Source organism: Oncorhynchus kisutch, linkage group LG18 (assembly GCF_002021735.2).
Source record: "Oncorhynchus kisutch isolate 150728-3 linkage group LG18, Okis_V2, whole genome shotgun sequence".
NCBI classification, from domain to species: domain Eukaryota; kingdom Metazoa; phylum Chordata; class Actinopteri; order Salmoniformes; family Salmonidae; genus Oncorhynchus; species Oncorhynchus kisutch.
The window spans coordinates 70,920,273-70,940,604 of record NC_034191.2 but is presented as its reverse complement, the minus strand read 5'-3'; the positions used below and the strand labels follow the sequence as shown (position 1 = coordinate 70,940,604).

General features: G+C 42.6%; 1 protein-coding gene across 1 annotated transcript in view; it reads right to left on the bottom strand.

The window, feature by feature from the left end:
- Positions 1-15,675, bottom strand: part of LOC109909865 (receptor activity-modifying protein 3-like) — a 39,276-nt gene extending 23,601 nt beyond the window's left edge. Inside the window, exon 1 of the mRNA XM_020508933.2 lies at positions 15,343-15,675. Coding sequence (XP_020364522.1) covers positions 15,343-15,394 — 52 coding nt within the window. The 5' untranslated portion in view covers positions 15,395-15,675. The remainder of the gene's footprint in view (positions 1-15,342) is intronic.
- Between the last annotated feature and the right edge of the window lie 4,657 nt (positions 15,676-20,332).

Sequence of the window (20,332 nt, the reverse complement as noted above, 5' to 3'; positions counted from 1 at the left end):
CCTCGTGGTGAAATCACTGAGTGGTTTCCTTCTCTGACAACTGAGTTAGAAAGGACGCCTGTATCTTTGTAGTGGCTGGGTGTATTGATACACCATTCAAAGTGTAGGTAATAACTTCACCATGCTCAAAGGGATATTCAAGGTATGCTTTTTTTTTTTTACCCATCTACCAATCGGTGCAAGGCATTGGAAAACCTCCATGGTCTTTGTGGTTGAATCTGTGTTAGAAATTCAGTGCTTGACTGAGGGACCTTACAATTATCTGTATGTGTGGGTTACAGAGATGAGGTAGTCATTCAAAAATCATACTAAACACTTATTAATGTGACTTGTTAAGCAAATCTTTACTCCTGAACTTATTTAGGTTTGCCATAACAAAGGGGTTGAATACTTATTGACAAGACATTTCAGATTTAAATGTTTAATTCGTTTGCAAACATTTCAAAATCATAATTCCACTTTGACATTATGGGATATTATGTGTAGGCCAGTAATAAAAAAATCTAAATTGGATCCATTTTAAATTCAAGCTGTAACACAACAAAATGTGGAAGAAGTCAAGGAGTGTGAATAGTTTCTGAAGGCACTGCATACAGTATGTACATATCTACAGTACCTCAATTACCTTGTACCCCTGCACATCAACTCGGTACTGGTACACCGTGTATATAGCCAAGTTATCATTACTCATTGTGCATTTATTAGTTATTTATTACTACTTTATTATCATGTTATTACTTTTCTATTTCTCTATTTTCTTTCTTTCTGCATTGTTGGAAAGGACCTGTAAGTAAGCATTTAACTGTCAGTTTATGAAGTTTGTCACAAATAACATTTGATTTGAAATTTTATTTGATACTATATGTCCTCTAATTCGTATGATATTGTACGACCACTATTCCATTCATAATGCAGCCTAACGTAACGGAACATATCATACTGATGGAGTGTATAGATTTACGTACAGACTAATACAAATTGCCCATGAGACCAGGTTGGCATCTAAAGACAAAAGGGCACTCGACATCCCTTACACAGTGCATCCCTTACACAGTGCATCCCTTACACAGTGCATCCTTTACATAGTGCATCCCTTACACAGTGCATCCTTTACACAGTGCTCCCCCCACCATTGTATAGGTGGCTCACGGCTCTCTTTCCCCCTACCTGAAAGAGTTTCAATTGACAGATTTGGTTTCCAATTGGTCTGGAAATTGCTTTGGGGGCCTTTGCACCTCACCTGAAATGTCTGGAAGGGAAACACGAATGACACTCAATGTCATGGAAACCACTGTATCCCTAAAGTTTGGGAAAGCGAGACCCTTCCGAATTGATGTGCTATTTCACTCTTTCTCTCATGTGTCACACTTCAGTGATGGTTTTGCAAAGATACGCCAGGACCAAAATACAATCCAACAGTCGATCCAGTACGAGGTAGCTCTGAGTACACACCATGAAAAGGAAGTCTCTCTGATAAACCTACACTGCCACACTGAATCGTTGACGGCTGTTCTTGTGGAAAGTAGAAAAACAGTCTTATGGTGCCACTTTAAACCAACAAGTTATAAAGTCTTTATAGAGCATTCATAAGCACTTCATGACCATTAAATAGATGTTTCACATTAGGACAAGTCATACTACATAAAGGGTGATATATAAGGTCCTTACGTCTAGTGTTTTCCAAATGTGGCATAACCCTTTTGCTACTTTGGCTGCCTTCATCTTTACTGTAGCCTTGTATCCTCTCACTTGGCAATAGGATGACATGGTTTATGAGAAGTAGCAACTAGAAAGCTGAAGTCTCACACTAAATAATAGGCGTCTCTTGATATTCATGGTTTACATTTCCACAGCAGGCACAGTGCCAAATACATCCATTAATTAATGGAGAAATGAGGCTTTTATAAGCCTCCAGCTAGCAAGCCTTGTCTGTCTCTCTTCCACACTACAAGGATATCAGAAAGCTGAGAAATTCATTTGCATCCTGTCTCGAAAGAAAATAAACATTATTCTAGGGCAGGAAAAACTAAAATAGATATGGGCTATAAAAGAAGAGTCTGTTTTCAAATTGTAGAAACAGTATCGTAATTAGTTTCTTCCTAACAACCACATAATCCATTTACAGTACCAGCAGTCTAAGAGAAGCCATAGAAGCCACACCTCCAAGACCTAAAACATGCCAGGTTCAGATAATACAAATAGAATACAGCATAATGCCAAGTGCAGGGCCATCAAGCATAACACTTCCCATTAGGTTTCATCTTCATGGGGACATTATTGAGACTCCGAAGTCTTGTCAACACCTCCCCACACCTCACCCCTCCATGTGCCTAATATAGTCCTGTGGTTGAAACACATAAGACCTTGAAGGTAGAGAATGTCAACTAAAGCAGGAAATACAAAGGCTTCACCTTGTCGCATTGTCATGTTCCTGAATTGCAAACTTGTCTGGCATATACATATTCATATTCTTTACACAGATATCCACTTAAAGCTGAGTGTACGAGTGTGATGAAGTGGGGTGAAAATTGTAGCTACTGCAAAAATTGAGTACGTACTGTAGTGGGGCTTAGGCAGGCTAACTGTTTGAGCTTCCGATCATCTTTATGTGAAGTAATATGATGTAATGGGTCTGTGTTCGGAAAATGGGAGGCAAGGAAAGAACAGATACTGTAGATTCTAGCACATTCACGTTGACTGACAAACCAGAAGGGTTCCCATTAGAAATACCTCATAATATTTGCCTGCCCTGTTACTACTAATACACTATACATCTAGAAAAACAGTAATGGGCACATTACAGATGGAGGAGGGGTTGTGACATGACGTCATTATGGTATGTTTGTCTCCATCCTTCTTGATTAGCTTCCTTGTTAAAAGCCAAGGAACGTTAAATTGGAGACATTTCTCAGAGACCATGACCAGGCTTAATTAAAAGTGCTAATTTCTCAAATGTGATAGTTCTAATCTCACAGCCATTTCCTTGAGGCTGCTTGAGGTTAACACAGGGCCAGACCCCGAATGTAATCAGAAAAGTACCAGTCTGTACTCTGCCATCTACTGTATCTGTACGGGTCAAGACGTCATTCTTCGCTGGGCCCTGGAGTCGAGGACACTTACTCACCCTGCCAAGTACAGCTCCGGCTGTTTAAAAAAAAAAGGACAACACCACTGCTGCCCCTTCCCTTGGCTGTATGGCTGTTTGTCTGCAGAGAGGAAGGCTCTTTGGCTCCATCTCAACTCACTGTATGCTTCTGTTGGTGCTTAACGACATCACTGCTAATGTTGACCTATCGCTTTTCTATTACTCTGAAGTTGAGCTGGAGAATTGTGCATTTGTTTTTGCTCAAGCTCTGCGGCTGAACAACAAATCTAAAGATCAATGAATACAAACTGTCTACTGGGATACATGGGGAGATGTCATAGTGAGAGAGAGAGAGAGAGAGAGGGAGAGAGAGAGACATATACTGTAGACCTATTTTCTTAAGATAGATGTGAGTGTATAGTAGGACTACATGGTTATAATCTTCTCTCTTTAACAATCCTTCACAATGAATACACGAGGCCAGTAGAATGAGCTCATTGAAGTCCATTTCAAACGGGAGCCTTTATTTAAACAGATATCATATTAGAATACAGGTGGTCCGTGTATATAATAATGAAAGGGTACGTCTAGCGATTTATTTTAGTTGGTAATATTGACATTGCAGCCCTCAAAGCCTTCATCCAAAGCATAGAAGCCATTACTGCAGGAAAAACTGAAGTAGTCTGATCTCAACATTGCTATTGTCCAAATATCTGTCATTAACTGTGATTTTATAAATTGACTCTCACCACAAGGCCAGAAATAAGCATGTTCCACTTGTCACAGCGACAATTGGAGGATGTAAGTGTGATACTAACAACTGGCCAAGGTTCCCCAAGGTTCTTCTACTATCTATTTGAAGACTGTCTGTCACTTCTTAAAGTACAAACCGCTTCCTGCTAAGGCTGTACTCTAAAGGTTAAAAAGGCAGTCATCTAGTGCTGGCCATGTTGGGATAGATAGAGAAACTCTATATTGCTGTGTTTACCCAGGCAGCCCAATTCTGATCTTTTGATGAATTATTGTCAAAAGATCTGATCTAATTGGTCAAAATACCAGTTAGTGGCAAAAAGTCTGAATTGGGTTGCTTGTGTAAATGCACCCTTTGTGGACCAGGATTGGAATCTCTTGCAATCCATATATCAATCATTACTGAGAATGAGGGGGGGTCTGATGGGGAAAAAAACAAATAGCACTAGCTTGCGTTTGGCATATCTGATACCAATCAGATTTTTCCAGAATATGTAAGCAAGTTCCAATTTTCTTCTCATGTGGTTCTCCATCCTGAAGTGTTTTTTTTTTTGTGTGTGGCTATTTTAGAGGCTATCAGTGTGGTCAAGCAAATCTGATAAGGGTCACATGTAAAACTGCGTGTGGACAGTGGCTGCGTTTACACAGGCAGCCCAATTCTGATATTTTCGCCCAATATTGCAATACATTTGATTTCTGTTATGTACTTAGCTTTCTGTTGCCTTACTAAGCTGAATACTTTGGATAAAAGTGTCTGCTAGTGTCATACAATATTATTATCATCATCATCATGAGGTTGATACATTTTTGAAGTAAAAAAATTTCAAAGTGGAAATTACAAACTTCAGAAGCCTTTTTTAAAACTCAAATACACTACAGATATCCTGCAGCAAGGTGATCAAATTAAGATCCCACATCTGTATGTAGACACTGGTATTGTGACACTGGTATTGTGCTGGAGATAATGAAAATGAGATTGAAAAGTGTTGAAGTTGCCCTTTAAGTACTTTTCTGTGTCTAAAGTCACGTACTTTAAAAAGCAATACATTTTCATTGCCACGGTATTGTGTCTAGAGCCCTAATGGGGGAGTATTAAAAAAAAGAATAAGCTACCAGAGTGGTGTAGCAATGTTACCAGGCCTGTCTTAGTTATTGCACTTGGGAGAATGAGGGCTGGATCCCGTCAAGAGAACGTTGAAATGCTAAGATGTTTTTTTAAATTGCGGGTTATTTGCCACATAACTAGATTAGAACAGACTGGTCTCTGTTACAACCAGGTAAAGATGCTTTTCCCATGGTGAGATCAAGACATCATGGTAGATACATATGTTGTTTTATCCTTATACAAGCAGTATATAACCTGACCTTAAAAGACATCATAAAGACATCATTGCAACCAGTTTTGCCCACTGATTAGATACAAAACCCATTGCTGCAAAATATTATATAACTAATTAAAGGCAAACAGTAAAAAGAATCTCCAACAGGCAATGTGATCTTACACCTAAAACAGAATTGGATCAAAGCACAGATTATTTTTCTCAGACACAACGAATCCCTTCGACAACATAATTCATATGGGGGAAGACAGGCATCAGCCCAAATAGAAAATGTACCTCTGAGCATGGTGGGCGTGATCTTTGAAGTCAACTCAATCAAATTTACTGAAATGAAACTGGGCAGACGTGACCACATGTAATGACTTAACACCAAATTCCCTTGAAGGCCCCCAGTCATTCGCCTAAAACTCAGTCACCTAAATAATGAACAGAATTACATTTTTTAAATATAATTCTTAATTGCTAACTGCTAATACATACATCCTATTTATCCCAGAAGCTCTGAAATATTTGCCCACCTTGTGCCTGACTTCAGCTTAGACTGGGGGGATGAAACACTAAGTGGACCAATGGACAAAAGCTCAAGATTACATTGATGTTGTGGTGACTTGGCACAACACTCTCAATCCGAGGTCTGAGGGGAAGGTTCCATGTGGGATTGTGACACTGGCCCTGGGGGATTGGACAGAAAAAAGGAGGGGAAAAGGCGACTGAGGAAAAGCGGACTAGGCACTCTGCACTTGGCAAACAAAAGCAGGAAGGGGTTGTCATGGGTGGCCAAGATGAAGAGAGACAGAAATAAATGCTGCATAGCCTGAGGAAAGAGAGAACCTGAATTAAATCATGTGAGGGACGGTCACTCCATGGAGGGACTTTCCAAAGAGGCTATAGCATTAACCCATTCCAACAGTTCGGAGAGGAATGTTACTGTGGGGAGTGTGGACAACGGGACACATGTAATCAGATGTCTCAATCTAAACCTGACAAAATATTTGATGTGTTTTTTTTTCTCTATTTTAGCTTAAAAGCATGTTTTGATTCACATAATGATAATTTCCCTCTAACATCTAGTACTTGTCTAGGTTGGAAGTGTTCTGAGAATGTTCCATTTGTCAAAGTTGCTTGAACGTGATGAGGATATTTCTGGAACATGATACTGGACAATCACTGCTGAAGATACAATGGGCATGTGTCATCACTAGGATCAGTCAATATTACCAATGCAGACTGTTAGTTACAGATAACGAATCTTAAGATGACAACATGGTGAATTGGCTGGAGCTGAAGCGTCTGAGCCATGAAATTACAATACGGGGAAAGAAAAAAAAACAGTGGGGAAAAGTCACTGAGGCATTTCGTTGATTGTCCCTGCTGTTCACAACTTCAAGACAACTATTTAATTCATGAAAAAAAATGAAATAATGTCCTCCAGCCTCTTTCTTCCTTCAGTTCTCTCAAAACACATACAATTTAGGACAGATATTTTTACAAACACTGGCATTGCATGGCAGTCTATTAGCACATGATCTTCAGTAAGTTGATTAATACATTTAATACCATTGGCATTTTAGCAGTTGCATTAAATCCAGCAACAAGGGGCCGAAATAAACTACTAATAATTAAAACAGTTTCAGTATCTCAGAAACGGCCGGCCTCTGGGATTTTCATACAGGACATTGTCTAGGGTTTACAGAGAATGGAGCGACAACCAAAAAACATCACATCAGCGGCAGTTCTGTGGGAAAAAACAGCTCGTTGATGAGAGGTCAAAGGAGAATGGCAAGAATGGTGCAAGCTAACAGGCGGAGCACAAACAACGCAGTACAACAGTGGTGTGCAGATCAACATCTCAGAACGCACAACTCGTCGGTTTTGGTCACGGTTGGGCTATTGCAGCAGACGACCACACCAGGTTCCACTCCTATCAGCTAGAAACAAGAAACGAGTCCATGGCCCCACCCTGCCTGGAGTCAACGGTACAGTTTGGTGGCGGTGCTGTAATGGTGTGGGGAATGTTTTCCTGGCACACGTTAGGTCCCTTGATACCAACTGAGCAACGTTTCCATTCCCCAGAGAATTCAGGCTGTTCTGGAGGCCAAGGGGATTCGACCCGGTACTAGATGGGTGTACCTAATAACCATATTATGAGGTCACATACAACGGTGGCTTTAAAAACAATACCGAACACCCCATACATAAGCAAAGTAATCACTACTTTGTGAGCACAAATCAAAATAATGCAACATCTTACATGACTTACATTATATTGTTGATAACTATGAGGGAGTAACTTCTGCACAAACCTTGTTTTAAGGGTAGACTCACCTATATGAAATCATCACACATAACAGGGTGACTTTATAAGGGCACAAGGCGAGACCCAAATGCAGACACAGGAGGCAGATAGAGCACCAATATTTATTATAACAAAGGGAGTAGGCAAAGGCAGGTCGGGGACAGGCAAGAGTTCCTAATTCATAAACCAGGCCAGAGTCCAAACAGTACCAGATGATAGGCAGTCTCGAGATCAGGCCAGGCAGGGGTCAGAAACCAGATCCAAGTCAAAAACAGTACAAGGGGATAGGCAAGTTGGTAGTCAGAACAGGCAGAGTGGTCAGGCAGGCGGGTTCGGAATCAGGACAGGCCAGGGTCAAAACTAGGAGGACTAGAAACAAACGGAGACTGGGAAAGATAGGCACAAGGAAAAACGCTGGTTGACTTGGCAAACAAGACGAACTGGCACAGAGAGGCAGGAGGGGGTGGCACGTGGAGGGGGTGAAGACAATCACAAGGACAGGTGAACCAGATCAGGGTGTGACAGTACCCCCCCCCCCCCCTCTAGGGGCGCCCCGGGGTGTTGGCGGTGGAAGTCGGCGATGAGGGCTAGATCCAGGATGTCTCAAGCGGGAACCCAGCATCTCTCCTCCGGGCCGTAACCCTCCCCCCTGCCCCATGGTCGAACACCCAGGAGGCATTTTACCGTGTATGCCGGATGGCCATCAATGACACAGGGAGGGGAGGTGGGACAGAAGACAAAGGACTGTGAGACACTGGCTTAATCTTAGACACATGGAAAGTAGGGTGGATACGGAGGGTACGGGGTAAAGTGAGATGGACAGCAGTAGAACTAAGGACTCTAGAGTTGGGAAAAGGACCCATGAAACAGGGGGACAGTTTGCAGGGGGACTCTACCCAAAGAGGCAGGTCCTGTGTGGACAGCCAATGAGGTAGCGGGGAGCTGGAGTCCGGCGGCGGTCCGCTTGTTGACGATACCTAGAGTTGGTCTTGAGAAGTGCTACCCGAGCTCTTCTCCAGGCACGTCGACAGCGACGGATGAACATCTGGGCCGAGGATACGTTGACTTCCGGTTCTGGTACCCCATGGAGCACTCAAAAGGGGAGAGTCCTGTGGCTGAACAGGGAAGGGTGTTCCGGGCATACTCCACCCAGACCAGTTGTCGGCTCCAGGTAGTATGGTTGGTTGAGGTCAGGCATCTTAGGGTGGTCTCCAGGTCCTGGTTAGTTCGCTTCGACTGGCCGTTAGATTGGGGTTGGAATCCAGAGGATAGGCTGGCTGACGCCCCAATAAGGGTGCAGAACATCTTCCAGAACTGAGACGAGAACTGAGAACCCCGGTCAGAAACCATATCAACTGGGAGTCCAAGGATCCAGAAGACGTGCTGCACCATAAGCTGGGCCATTTCCTTGGCAGAGGGAAGTTTGGGGAGAGGGATGAAATGAGCGACCTTTGAAAACCGATCCATCGATGCCATCAGACGGTGGAAGCCGAGTGACAAAGTCCAGAGAGATATGGGACCAGGGACGATGAGGTACCGGTAGTGGCTGAAGAAGGCCAGAAAGAGCTTGCCTTGGAGTCTTGTTCTGAGCACACGACGTGCACGCGGTGATGAAGGCAGAGACGTCAGGAACCATTGTGGGCCACCAGAAACCTTGTCAGAGGAATGCTATGGTCCAGCGGGAACCTGGATGACAGGTCAGCCTGGAGGAATGAGCCCATTCCAGGACCTGGGGACGGACTGAGTTAGCGACAAATAGCCGGTTAGTCGGGCCCCCTTCAGGTCCATGCTGGGAACATTGTGCCTTGCAAACCAGGGTCTTAATCCCCCAACCCACTGAGGCTGCAAGGCATGAGGTAGGGAGAATGCTTTCGGAGACCGAGGGTGTGGCAGAGGAACTGTATAGGCGGGAGAGGGTGACTCGATTCACATTTTTTGGACCCTGGGCGGTAGGAAATCGTGAAGTTGACTCTTGTAAACAAGAGAGCCCACCGGGCCTGCCTGGAGTTAAGGCGCTTGGCTGTACGGAGATATTCCACATTTTTATGGTTGATCCAGACCAAGAATGGCTGTTCTACTCCTTCCAGCCAGTGCCTCCACTCTTCCAACACCATCTTGACCGCCAGGAGTTCTCGGTTGTCTACGTCATAGTTCCACTCTGCAAGATTTAGACGATGGGGCAGGAAGGCATAGGGATGAAGCTTTTGGTCCTGGGCAGATCGCTGGGACAGGATGGCCCCCACTCCAATGTCAGAAGCATCAACCTATATCACAAATTGACGGAACAGGTCCGGATGGATGAGGGTGGGTGCTGTGGTGAACCGATGCTTCAGGTCAACAAAGGCTCTGTTGACAGCTGGAGACCATGTGAGTGGTACTTTGGAAGAGGTGAGTGCAGAGAGAGAGGTCACCAGGGCCCCAAAGGAAACAGCAGTAGAAGTTAGTGAAACCCAGGAAACATTGCAACTGCACCCTGGACATAGGTTGAGGCCAATCTACCACTGCTTTCACTTTTCCAGGATCATTTGGACATTTCCCTCAGCGATGACATATCCCAGAAAGGAGATTGCCGAGCGGTGGAACTCACACTTCTCGGCTTTCATGAACAATTGGTTCTCCAGGAGGTTCTGAAGGACCTGTCTGACATGAAGAACATGTTCTTGGGCAGACCGGGAAAACAAACAGGATGTCCTCAAGGTAGACAAACCCAAAACGGTTTAGCATGCCTCGGAGCACATCGTTTACCAGAGCCTGGAAGACAGCAGGAGCGTTGGTGAGCCCAAACGGCATGACCTGGTCTCATAATGTCCGCTGGCTGTGTTGAATGCTGTCTTCCACTCATCTCCTTCGTGTATCCGAACCAGATGATAGGCATTCCGAAGATCCAGCTTGTAAAAAATGGTGGCCCCTGGAGAGGTTCAAATGCTGAGGAGAGGTAGGGGGTAACGATTCTTAATCGTAATGTCATTCAGACCTCGGTAGTCAATGCATGGATGCAGGGTCTTGTCCTTCTTCTCCACAAAGAAAAACCCTGCGCCGGCAGGAGATGCAGACAAACAGATGCCTCCAGTAGCCAGAGAATCCTCAATGTACTCCTCCATGGCCTTGGTCTCTGGCCCAGATAGAGAATACAGCCGACCATGAGGTGGTGTGGTGCCTGGGAGGAGATCAATGGCCCAATCATAAGGACGGTGCGGGGGAAGAGAAGTAGCATGTGCCTTACTGAAAACTTCCAGGAGGTCATGGTATTCAGTGGGAATGGCAGAGACATCCAAAGCCTTGCGACCGCCCTGAGGAGGACGTCTCTGGGACGGCTGTGCTGCTTTAAGACAGTGGGAATGGCAAAATGGGCTCAAACCCAGGATGGAGCTCATGGTCCAGGCAATAACAGGGTTGTGTTTTTGAGCCAGGAAAATCCCAAGACATCAGGATCATGGGGAGTTGCAATGAGGAGGAACTGTATGGTCTCACTGTGGTTTCCTGAAATCCATATATGAACGGGCACTGTACTATAGGTGACTCTTCCAATTGAACGGCCGTCCACTGCCCTTGCATCCATGGGGACAGAGAGGGGTTGAGTGGGAATGCTAAGTTCAGAAACAATAGTAGCATCCATAAAACTTTCAGCCCCAGAGTCAATGAGCACTCGAAGAGACTTAGATTGGTCTCCCCACAGCAAAAGCACAAAAAAAGCGGGTGATGGGAATTTGTGAACTCCCAGTCTGGCTCACCAGAGTACGTGTACCCACCAGAGACAAGGCTTTCCTAACAGGGCAGGTAGCTATATAATGTCCTGCCCCTCCACAGTACAGACAACAGTTTGAACTCCGCCTACGTGAGCGTTCCCCAACCGATAAACTAGCTCTTCCCAGTTGCATAGGCTCAGGAGTATTCAACTCACCCGTCGTTGATGATTCTCTGGGAACCTAGGGTGTTTCGGCTCTCCTCAGAAATACACATTTCGGGAATTTCTGGATTCCTTAGGACGAGTGCCATCATCAGACGAACGAGTATTCCCAAGGCCCGACCTCCTCTCACACTGGCGTTCATGTAAGCGGCCATCACTCCTAATCGAAAGGGCGATAAGGGAATCGAGATCCAGTAGTATTTCCCGAGCAGCGAGCTCGTCCATTATCCCCTCCGACAGTCCATGGAGGAAGGTGTCGAACAGAGCCCCCGGATTCCAGGAACTCTCGGCGGGCAATGTGCGGAAATCTACTGTGTAGTCTGACACACTACGGGAGTTCTGATGTACCTGCAGTAGTTGAGCCGCCTACCTCCCGGGCAGCATAAACCAGGTCAGAGTCCAAACAGTACCAGAGTACTAGAAACAAACTGGGAAAGATAGGAGAATGAAAAAAACGCTGGCTGACTTGGCAAACAAGACGAACTGGAACAGAGAGACAGGAAACAGGGATATATACACCGGGGATAATAAGCGACACCTGGAGGGGGTGGAGACAATCCCAAGGACAGGTGAACCAGATCAGGGTGTGACTGACTTCCTGCTTACAAACATCAACAACAGCCCTTGAGGTATGCCTAGCATTTCCTACATTAAGAAGGCGGAAATCCTGGTTGATTTGAATGTTGTTCTTGGTTTCTGTGAGCAGGAAGTCATCCCACTGTCAATGATGATGTCATATTGCTGAGTGCCTACCTATCATCAACACAGCACTTCTGCTTTCATACTTACTTTTCGCAATGCATGTGGGATAAGTTCAGAAGAGGGGAGAGTCATGGATAAAGCTTCACTGACTGTGAAAAGCATTCATTCACACCAGTTTCATAGGATTTGTTGTTAGGATAGTGTCAAATTGAAGTTGCTAGGATTTCTTGTTAAATTAAGGTTTTATTTAGATTTTCTCCCAATCTTATTTCTAAGACATTCAATTCCAGAAACATATTATTATTTATTATTTTGTTCTACCTTGTTATTTTTTGTTTTACGTTGTTATTGATTAGGGCATTGTGCGGAGCTTGTAATAAAGGAATTTCACTGTACTTGAGCACGTGACACTAAAACTTGAACTTGAAACTAGTAAATCACAGCACAAGAGTTAAGTAATGGAAAGTTATGATTCTGTCAACTGTGCTCATTTGCCAAATCTCTCAGTGCCAATTACCCTTGCCATACAGGAGGGCGACCCACTGCCAAAGATGACCTTTGCCATGCAGGAGAGCAGCCCACTGCCAAAGATGACCATTGCCATGCAGGAGAGCAGTCCACTGCCAAAGATGACCTTTGCCATACAGAAGGGAAGACCACTGCCAAAGTGGCTGTGTGACCTGCTGTGTGTAGGCAGAGAAACAGATAGAAGTGTGTGCGTGTGTGTGTGTGAGAGAGAGTGAGAGACAGAGAGATAACGTGAGAGAAGAGTTTGAAATCAGGCAGAGAAAACACTACATGCCTTTCCATAGGAACTCAACGTTCAGCTTGCATGAAAACGTACTCAGCACAGCACCCCATTTAAGTACTTAAAACCCATATGGAGTTGTGAAAGATGGCATGGAGGGCTCACCTCAGTTTCAAATCACACTGACAGTACTCTTCCAGACACCCACACAATCCAAGAAAGCATACCCCACTACCACATTACACAGACACACTCAATTTAAGCAAAACCTGGATTTATTCTTGGCCTACATATTCAGACTACTGTATCAGTAAGCAGACAACAATAATGCTAAACGTGTCTGCTTATTGAGAGATATGAGAACAGTATGTGTTCCTTGCTATTTTCAGAAGTGCGAGAGGAAAGCCACGGCGGAGCTGTTGCGCACACACACACACGCAGGCAGGCAGGTAGGCAAAAACACACACACACACGCAGAAAGGCAGGTAGGCAAAAACACACACACACACACAGCACTCTGCTTTCTACACTATCCTTGGCTGATCTACAACACTGTTCAAACTCTCAAACTCTCTGCCCTCTTGCAGTGACAGTGGGAAGCCAAGCCAGAGGCCTGGATTCCTACTCTGCCCTCTTGTTGTAACAGTGGGAAGCCAAGCCAGAGGCCTGAGTTCCAACTGGGGGTTTCACTCATCAGCACTATTACATTATAGGAGGCGGTGACCCATTAACAGTGCACGATCACAGCACTATTACATTATCTGAGGCAGTGACCCACTAACAGAGCTTGATATTGATTGAGTGCCTACTCAAGATGGAAGACACTGCAAATGCAAATACAGGAGCCATTTTGAAAACCTGGACAACCTGCAGAACTGAAATGTAGGTAGAGTACGTTGACAATGTGGTACTTTGCCTCAGTACAGGCATGAGTCTATATACAGCTCCAGCTGGGGACTTCATAACTTTCCAGGGGCCAAGTTCATGAGCCCATGGAGTGTATGAAAATGTTACGAGGTCATTGAAAGATTAATACAGCTTTGTACAGGGTTTTCACAGCTGTTGAGAGGGCAGCTAAAAGAAGAGGCCTTTTAGTGAATCCACATAAGGAAACTTACAAGACTTCTGAAACATATAACTACTAGCAAGTCTTTATTACCACTGGTCTGGCTGCTAGTACCAACCAAATGTAGACGTATAGCAGTAGAATTGTATTACAGAGATGTTTATGAGCACTATACTGGAAGCAGCTGTGGCTGATGAGCCCAAGGCATTTTCCTTGGTTATGGAATTCCGATGCCCCTTTATCACCATTATTATCTTCTAATTCAAGTAGACCGACCTTACTCAGTGGAGCAGTGCTGCTTGTGCTTCAGCTCTGATCTAATTACATAATCTTCCTAAAATACATTTTACAACAAATAAATCATCCCCCCCTGTGCTCCAGACAGTTGTTGAGGATATTATGTGTGCATGTAAGATGTTCCATTTGGGTTGTAAATCTCAGAACTTTGCATTTTCCACTGGCCACTGGCTATTTCGCTGTGCACATAGCCTACATGGCAGTTATCCAGGAGAGTTCTGGACAGTTTTGGGGACTTTAGTATATCCCTGATCCATAATCTTTGGGCCTCAGCTCTCTCTTAATCTCTTGGGTATTCTGAGATGGGTTCCTGTCTCTTCCTGATGAGAGAACCAGAAAAAATCCTCCCTAAAGAGAAATCATCTTGGGTCCGGGACAATAAAGTCTGATTTTTCATTGCACTTTCTATAGGGTCCAAGTCCATGTAGACGATATGTTACCAAAAATAAACATGAACTTGGGATAAGATCATAAAAAATGTTAATGATTGCACATCATTATAGACAATCATAACGCTGAATACCCCCTTACAATGACAGGTAGGCCGTCATTGTAAATACGAATTTGTTTTTAACTGACTTGCCTAGTTAAAGGTTAAATAAAACATAAAAATGCAAATACATTTAATTTCAATGGACATCCAACATCATCATCCCTTAAAGACCCATGTTTTCATGAATTTACCTGAAAAGCATACTGGTATGGAGATTCTTACATTGTTTTATGAATTCTTATGGTATTTTAGCATACAGTCTTTTACATAGCCACCAGGGTCAAGAGACAGTGGTGTTAATTTGGCGATTGACTATATGTTATCAAATATATTATGAAATCATATCGAATTGTGAAAGTCATTGATCAAGATGGATTTGATTTCATATTTTTTATTAGCCTTTTTAAAGATGATAGGCCATGCAACTTAAATATCTTATTGGCTATGGAATGAACACTGAACGCAGTTTTGAAGCAAAAGGATCTGAGAATTATTGAGAGTGTTATTAATATGTTGTTATGCATTTGTTCGATTATAAGATTCAATTTCAGACAGTGGCAACACAAAAAAATCATTAATAAATAATATATTTGAATAATCTAGAACACTATCCAATCGACTACTAATAGCCTATACAATAAAACACTAAAATACTCACCCAAAATTCCAACCACTAAAAGTTTAAACACAGCCAGCGCATTTGTATCCATCACGTTTGAGAATAACAATCCCCCACACGATTCGGATTCTTTCAATGAAATCTCAACTGGGTGATAAATGTCTGTAGCAAACCATTATTATCCAAACTTACTGAAAGCACGCGCGCGCGCAACTTCTTTCATAGTTCATGAGTCAAATTTAGAACTCCGCAATACGTCCTCAAATCAGGCACTGAACCTCCACATTGGATGCGCGTCCTCGGTGTTCTTGCCTCACTGTCCTTGTGCAAGCTTGCCTGCACATCTCGTTGCTAAAATGACTTCTGCGCTCTAGCATCCTATCAGAGGGGGGAGAAAGGAGGGGAGATAGGAACGGAGACGAAGGGGACGATCTATCTCCTTCCATATGCAGGAAACCATTATGAAATTGACAATTTAATATGAATGATAACAATTTTATTGAATGACACGTGCATATTAAAGGTCCAATGCAGTCGTTTTTATCAAAATATCAAATAATATCTGGGTAACAATTAAGTACCTTACTGTGATTGTTTTCTATTCAAATTGTCAAAAAGAACCAAAAGTAGCATCTTAGCAAAGAGCAATTTCTCAAGCAAGAAGTGTGCTAGTCAGGGAGTAGGGAGGGGAAGACCGAAAACTTGCTGTTATTGGCAGAGAGGTTTGGAACTCTCTTTCTTATTGTTCTCTTAACTAATTTACTACCAGGTGATATCACCAAGCAGGCCAATACTGCATCCCACCCAAACAGGCTGAAATTTCAGGTGGTCTTTTCAAACAGCTCTTGTACTAAAAGGTCATTATCATAATTTTCAAAATGTCTCAGTATTATTTCAACCTCATAGCGTGGAAATAAATATATAAAAAAGGAAAATCTATTTACTAGACTATTTGTTTAGCTGTATACTTTACAGATTTTGCATTAAACAATCTAAATAACCTAGAACTATTTGTTACATTTTTTAAATAGCTTTCAAGAATAAGCCATTGTAAAATGTTATGTGTTATAGATTATTACATTTTATGTTGGACTATTCATTCTTATGCAATATTTTTTAATAGTTTAATATTCCTATACATATCCATAAATTGTAACAAAGAATGAAATACTTGTTTATTAATAGGCCTATTATGTAAGCCTACTCTAGGCTATAAATATGCCTAGATTTTTCATGAAAGTTATTATAAAGTGTTACCACCTACCTAAAACATGACAGAGGAAAAGTGGGCAAGCCACAAGTAGGATTGATACAAATATAAATTGATGATGCTGTTTGTGATTTTAGGCCTAGCAAAATTGTATTCAATCTATGCCATTCTCTACATTATTATCCAAACATTTTAACCTGTCAAATGCTGCAATTCAAAGAATTGCGTGCAAAATAAAATCCATATTTGGAATATCCAAAAAAGTACTCTGAACGGTATCAAATTGTATACATTTTATCTATTCCTTTTCATGCAGATGCTTTATTTGACTCATGGATATATCATGGCGCTATCTTGAGGATTTACTGAGAATGTCAGTGCTGCCAAATGAAAGCAGAACTAAAAAGGCAAAACACTTGTTTCTCAGGGGACGTATAACGAAGACGAACCATCGGTTTGGCGGGCCAAATTGAACGTCGCAACTAAATATTTATGACAGTTAGAATAACATTGAAGATGAGGTTCCGAGCAAAAATAAATGATGTTGGTTGCCTTAATCATTTCACACGTAAGTAATTTGTAATGTTGCTCTTGTATGTGTTTTTTTGTGTGTAGCTAACTAGATAGTTAAACGGATAATCCACCCCCAAAATATGGTTCGGTTCGGCACCGGGGTAAAGTTAGTTTTATATTGGATATTCAGATTTCTCTCTTCCATAGCAAAACAGGGAAAGGGGAATACCTAGTCGGTTGTACAACAAGTGTGTATATTCTGAATCAGAGGAGGATGGAAAATATTCACATTTTTTTGTGTGAATTTCAATTTTTTTTCTTTAATTTGTTTTTAAAAGTGTGGATTGTTCTCCATCCTCAGCTGATTCAGAATACACCTTTGTTTTTCTATTGATTCTACCGAATATCAACATTTAAAACTAAGAGCTTTTTTTGTGACTTTATCAAATCATCAATAGCCTATAGTCACATCATGCAGGCCATATACACTATATATACAAACGTATTTGGACACCCCTTAAAATGAGTGGATTCGGCTATTTCAGCCACACCCGTTGCTGACAGGTATATAAAATCAAGCACACAGCCAGGCAATCTCCATAAACAAACATTGGCAGTATAATGGCCTTACTGAAGAGCTCGGTGACTTTCAACATGGCACTGTCATAGGATGCCACCTTTCCAACAAGTCAGTTCATAAAATTTCAGCCCTACTAGAGCTGCCGGAACCTGAGTCGGAGAGGAAAACAGCATCAGGCTAGGATAACAGGATCTAATTGTAACACATAGACTGACTGAGCAGTGATTACAATCTGGCAGTGTGGAAGTGGCAGGGCTGAGTATTTGTAGAGGTCTTGATTATGGAACAGGTTGCAGCTGGTGGGGATCTGCTCTGACTCCAGTACACCTGTCTCCACCCACACAATCACACACACACACAGAGAGAGAGAGGGAGAGCGTACTTGGGGAGTAGCGGCAGTTCAAGGAGACACTGGATGAGCAGTAGAGGGCGTTGCAGGAACAGATGTGACACTCATAAGGATACAATATATTGTCCGCTAAATGAACAAACTTATGGCATGGCGCATAGCCAGATAACATACAGTAGGCCAACTCATATTCTGTTCTTCTGAAATACATATTCTTCATATCATGTTTCTTTAGACCTGCCTAAAATAAATAATGGATTTATTGTGATGTTGTATATTCAATTGATTTATTAGACTTTTGTAAATGTAGATGTTCCAAAGGAGCGCATCAGAGGTTTCTATGTGGCTTGTATACCTGGAGCCTGGAGATGCTTAACGTGTTTATGTTAATTAATGTTCAATTATTGTGAGCCGGCAGGCTTTTGCATGTCAATAACCTGCTAACAAAATTTCATGACCGCAACAGCCCTACCCAGACACATCAAAGTTACAGACGTCCTTCTGAACTGAGCTGCAGGACAGGAATGAAACTGCTCAGAGATGTTACCATGAGGCCATTGGTGATTTTTAAAACAGTTACAGAGTTCAATTGATGGATGATTAATGTGCAGGTAGAGATACTAGGGTGCAAAGGAGCAAAAATAAATAACTGTATAGGGATGAGGTAGGTGGATGGATTATGTAGAGATGTAGTGATTTGTGAGCTGCTCTGACAGCTGGTGCTTAAAGTTAGTGAATGAGATATGAGTCTCCAGCTTCAGTGATTTTTGCAATTCATTCCAGTCATTGGCAGCAGAGAACTGGAAGGAAAGGTGACCAAAGGAGGAATTGGGTTTGGGGGTGACCAGTGAAATATACCTGCTGGAGCGCGTGCTACGGGTGGGTGCTGCTATGGTGACCAGTGAGCTGAGATAAGGCGGGGCTTTATCATGGTTGCATCATGGTATGGGTATGCTTGACATCGGCAAATACTGGGAAGTTTTTTCAGGATAAAAAGAAACGGGATGGAGATAAGCACAGGCAAAATCCTAGAGGAATTCCTTTTACAACTGAATGAGAACTTGTTCTCATCTGGCCTACCTGGTGAAATAAAAAATCCTCAAAGTTCTACAACTGTACCATTGAGAGCATTTTGACTGGCTACATCAGTGCCTGGTATGGCCCTCGATCACATGGTGCTACGGAGGGTGGTGCGGACAGCTCAGTACATCACTGGGGCTGAGCTCCCTGCCATCCAGGACATCTATATGAGGTGGTGTGGTAGGAAAATCGTTAAAGACTCCAACCAGCCAAACCATAGACTTTTTTTCTTTAGCTCATGAAACATGGGACCAACACTTTACATGCTTTGTTTATATTTCTGTAATGAACTAATGTTGTACAACACAGTTGTATAAAGCTTTTAGGGTGGGTTGCACCCACATGGTTTAAATTAATCTATGATTAGAGCTAATGTAGGTTTTGTAAATCTAGGTTTATAATTAAGCAGAGATTTGTTGTACCACTTAATTTTTATGAATTTAAATTCCTCAGGTATGTCCTCCTCAGTCTCCTGCCAAAGTTATACAGAACTGCTACTGCCATAATGATTGTCAGTGTAGTGTCCATCTTCGTGCGGAGCCCGTCCTGTAGGCACTGTAATAAAGAAAAAAAATTCCACACTCCAAAAACTCTGAGACATCTTGCCAGGATATGAGATGTGTTGTATTCTCTCTCTTCAGATGTCTGGCGGTTTAAAAAGGGAAGGCTAAGGTACCACACGACAGGCATATCCATTGTCACGGAATAGTTCTCCATTCTCGCCACCAGGGTTGGGAATAGGAATGTGTGTACAGTCTATTGCCCCTAGTACACCTGGGAATCTAGCTGTCTTGTAAAATCCAGCTGCTGTTTTCTCTGTAGGATTGAACCTTATGTACTGATTCTTCAGACTGGCAATAGCACTGGACACTCTGATTACAATCCTCCAGACGGTTGACTTGTGGAATCCAAAAAGGTCCCCATCCACCATCTGGAAACATCCAGTTGCATAGAACCGTAGGGCCACCAAGAGCTGAAGTAGTTGGGGTACAGCTGCGTTCCTATCACTCCCATGCTTAATGGTTGATCCAACCTTTCTTTCCAGTTGCATTACAGAGTCCTTGGAGAAGCAGTATCTCCTTGAAAACTCATCATTATCATAAAATTCAACAGGATTTAACCTGTTTCTAAATATTCTCTGAGGAACTCTATCGTTTTGGTCTCTCTGCAGTAGATATGCTGCCATTTTAGCAGTTAAACCATATCAAGTGGCAGTTTAGAATTCATCTCCAATCTAAATGTATATTATTTTTTTTTTATTGAGCATTAGGTGTAAAATCTATCTAGGTTTAAAGTG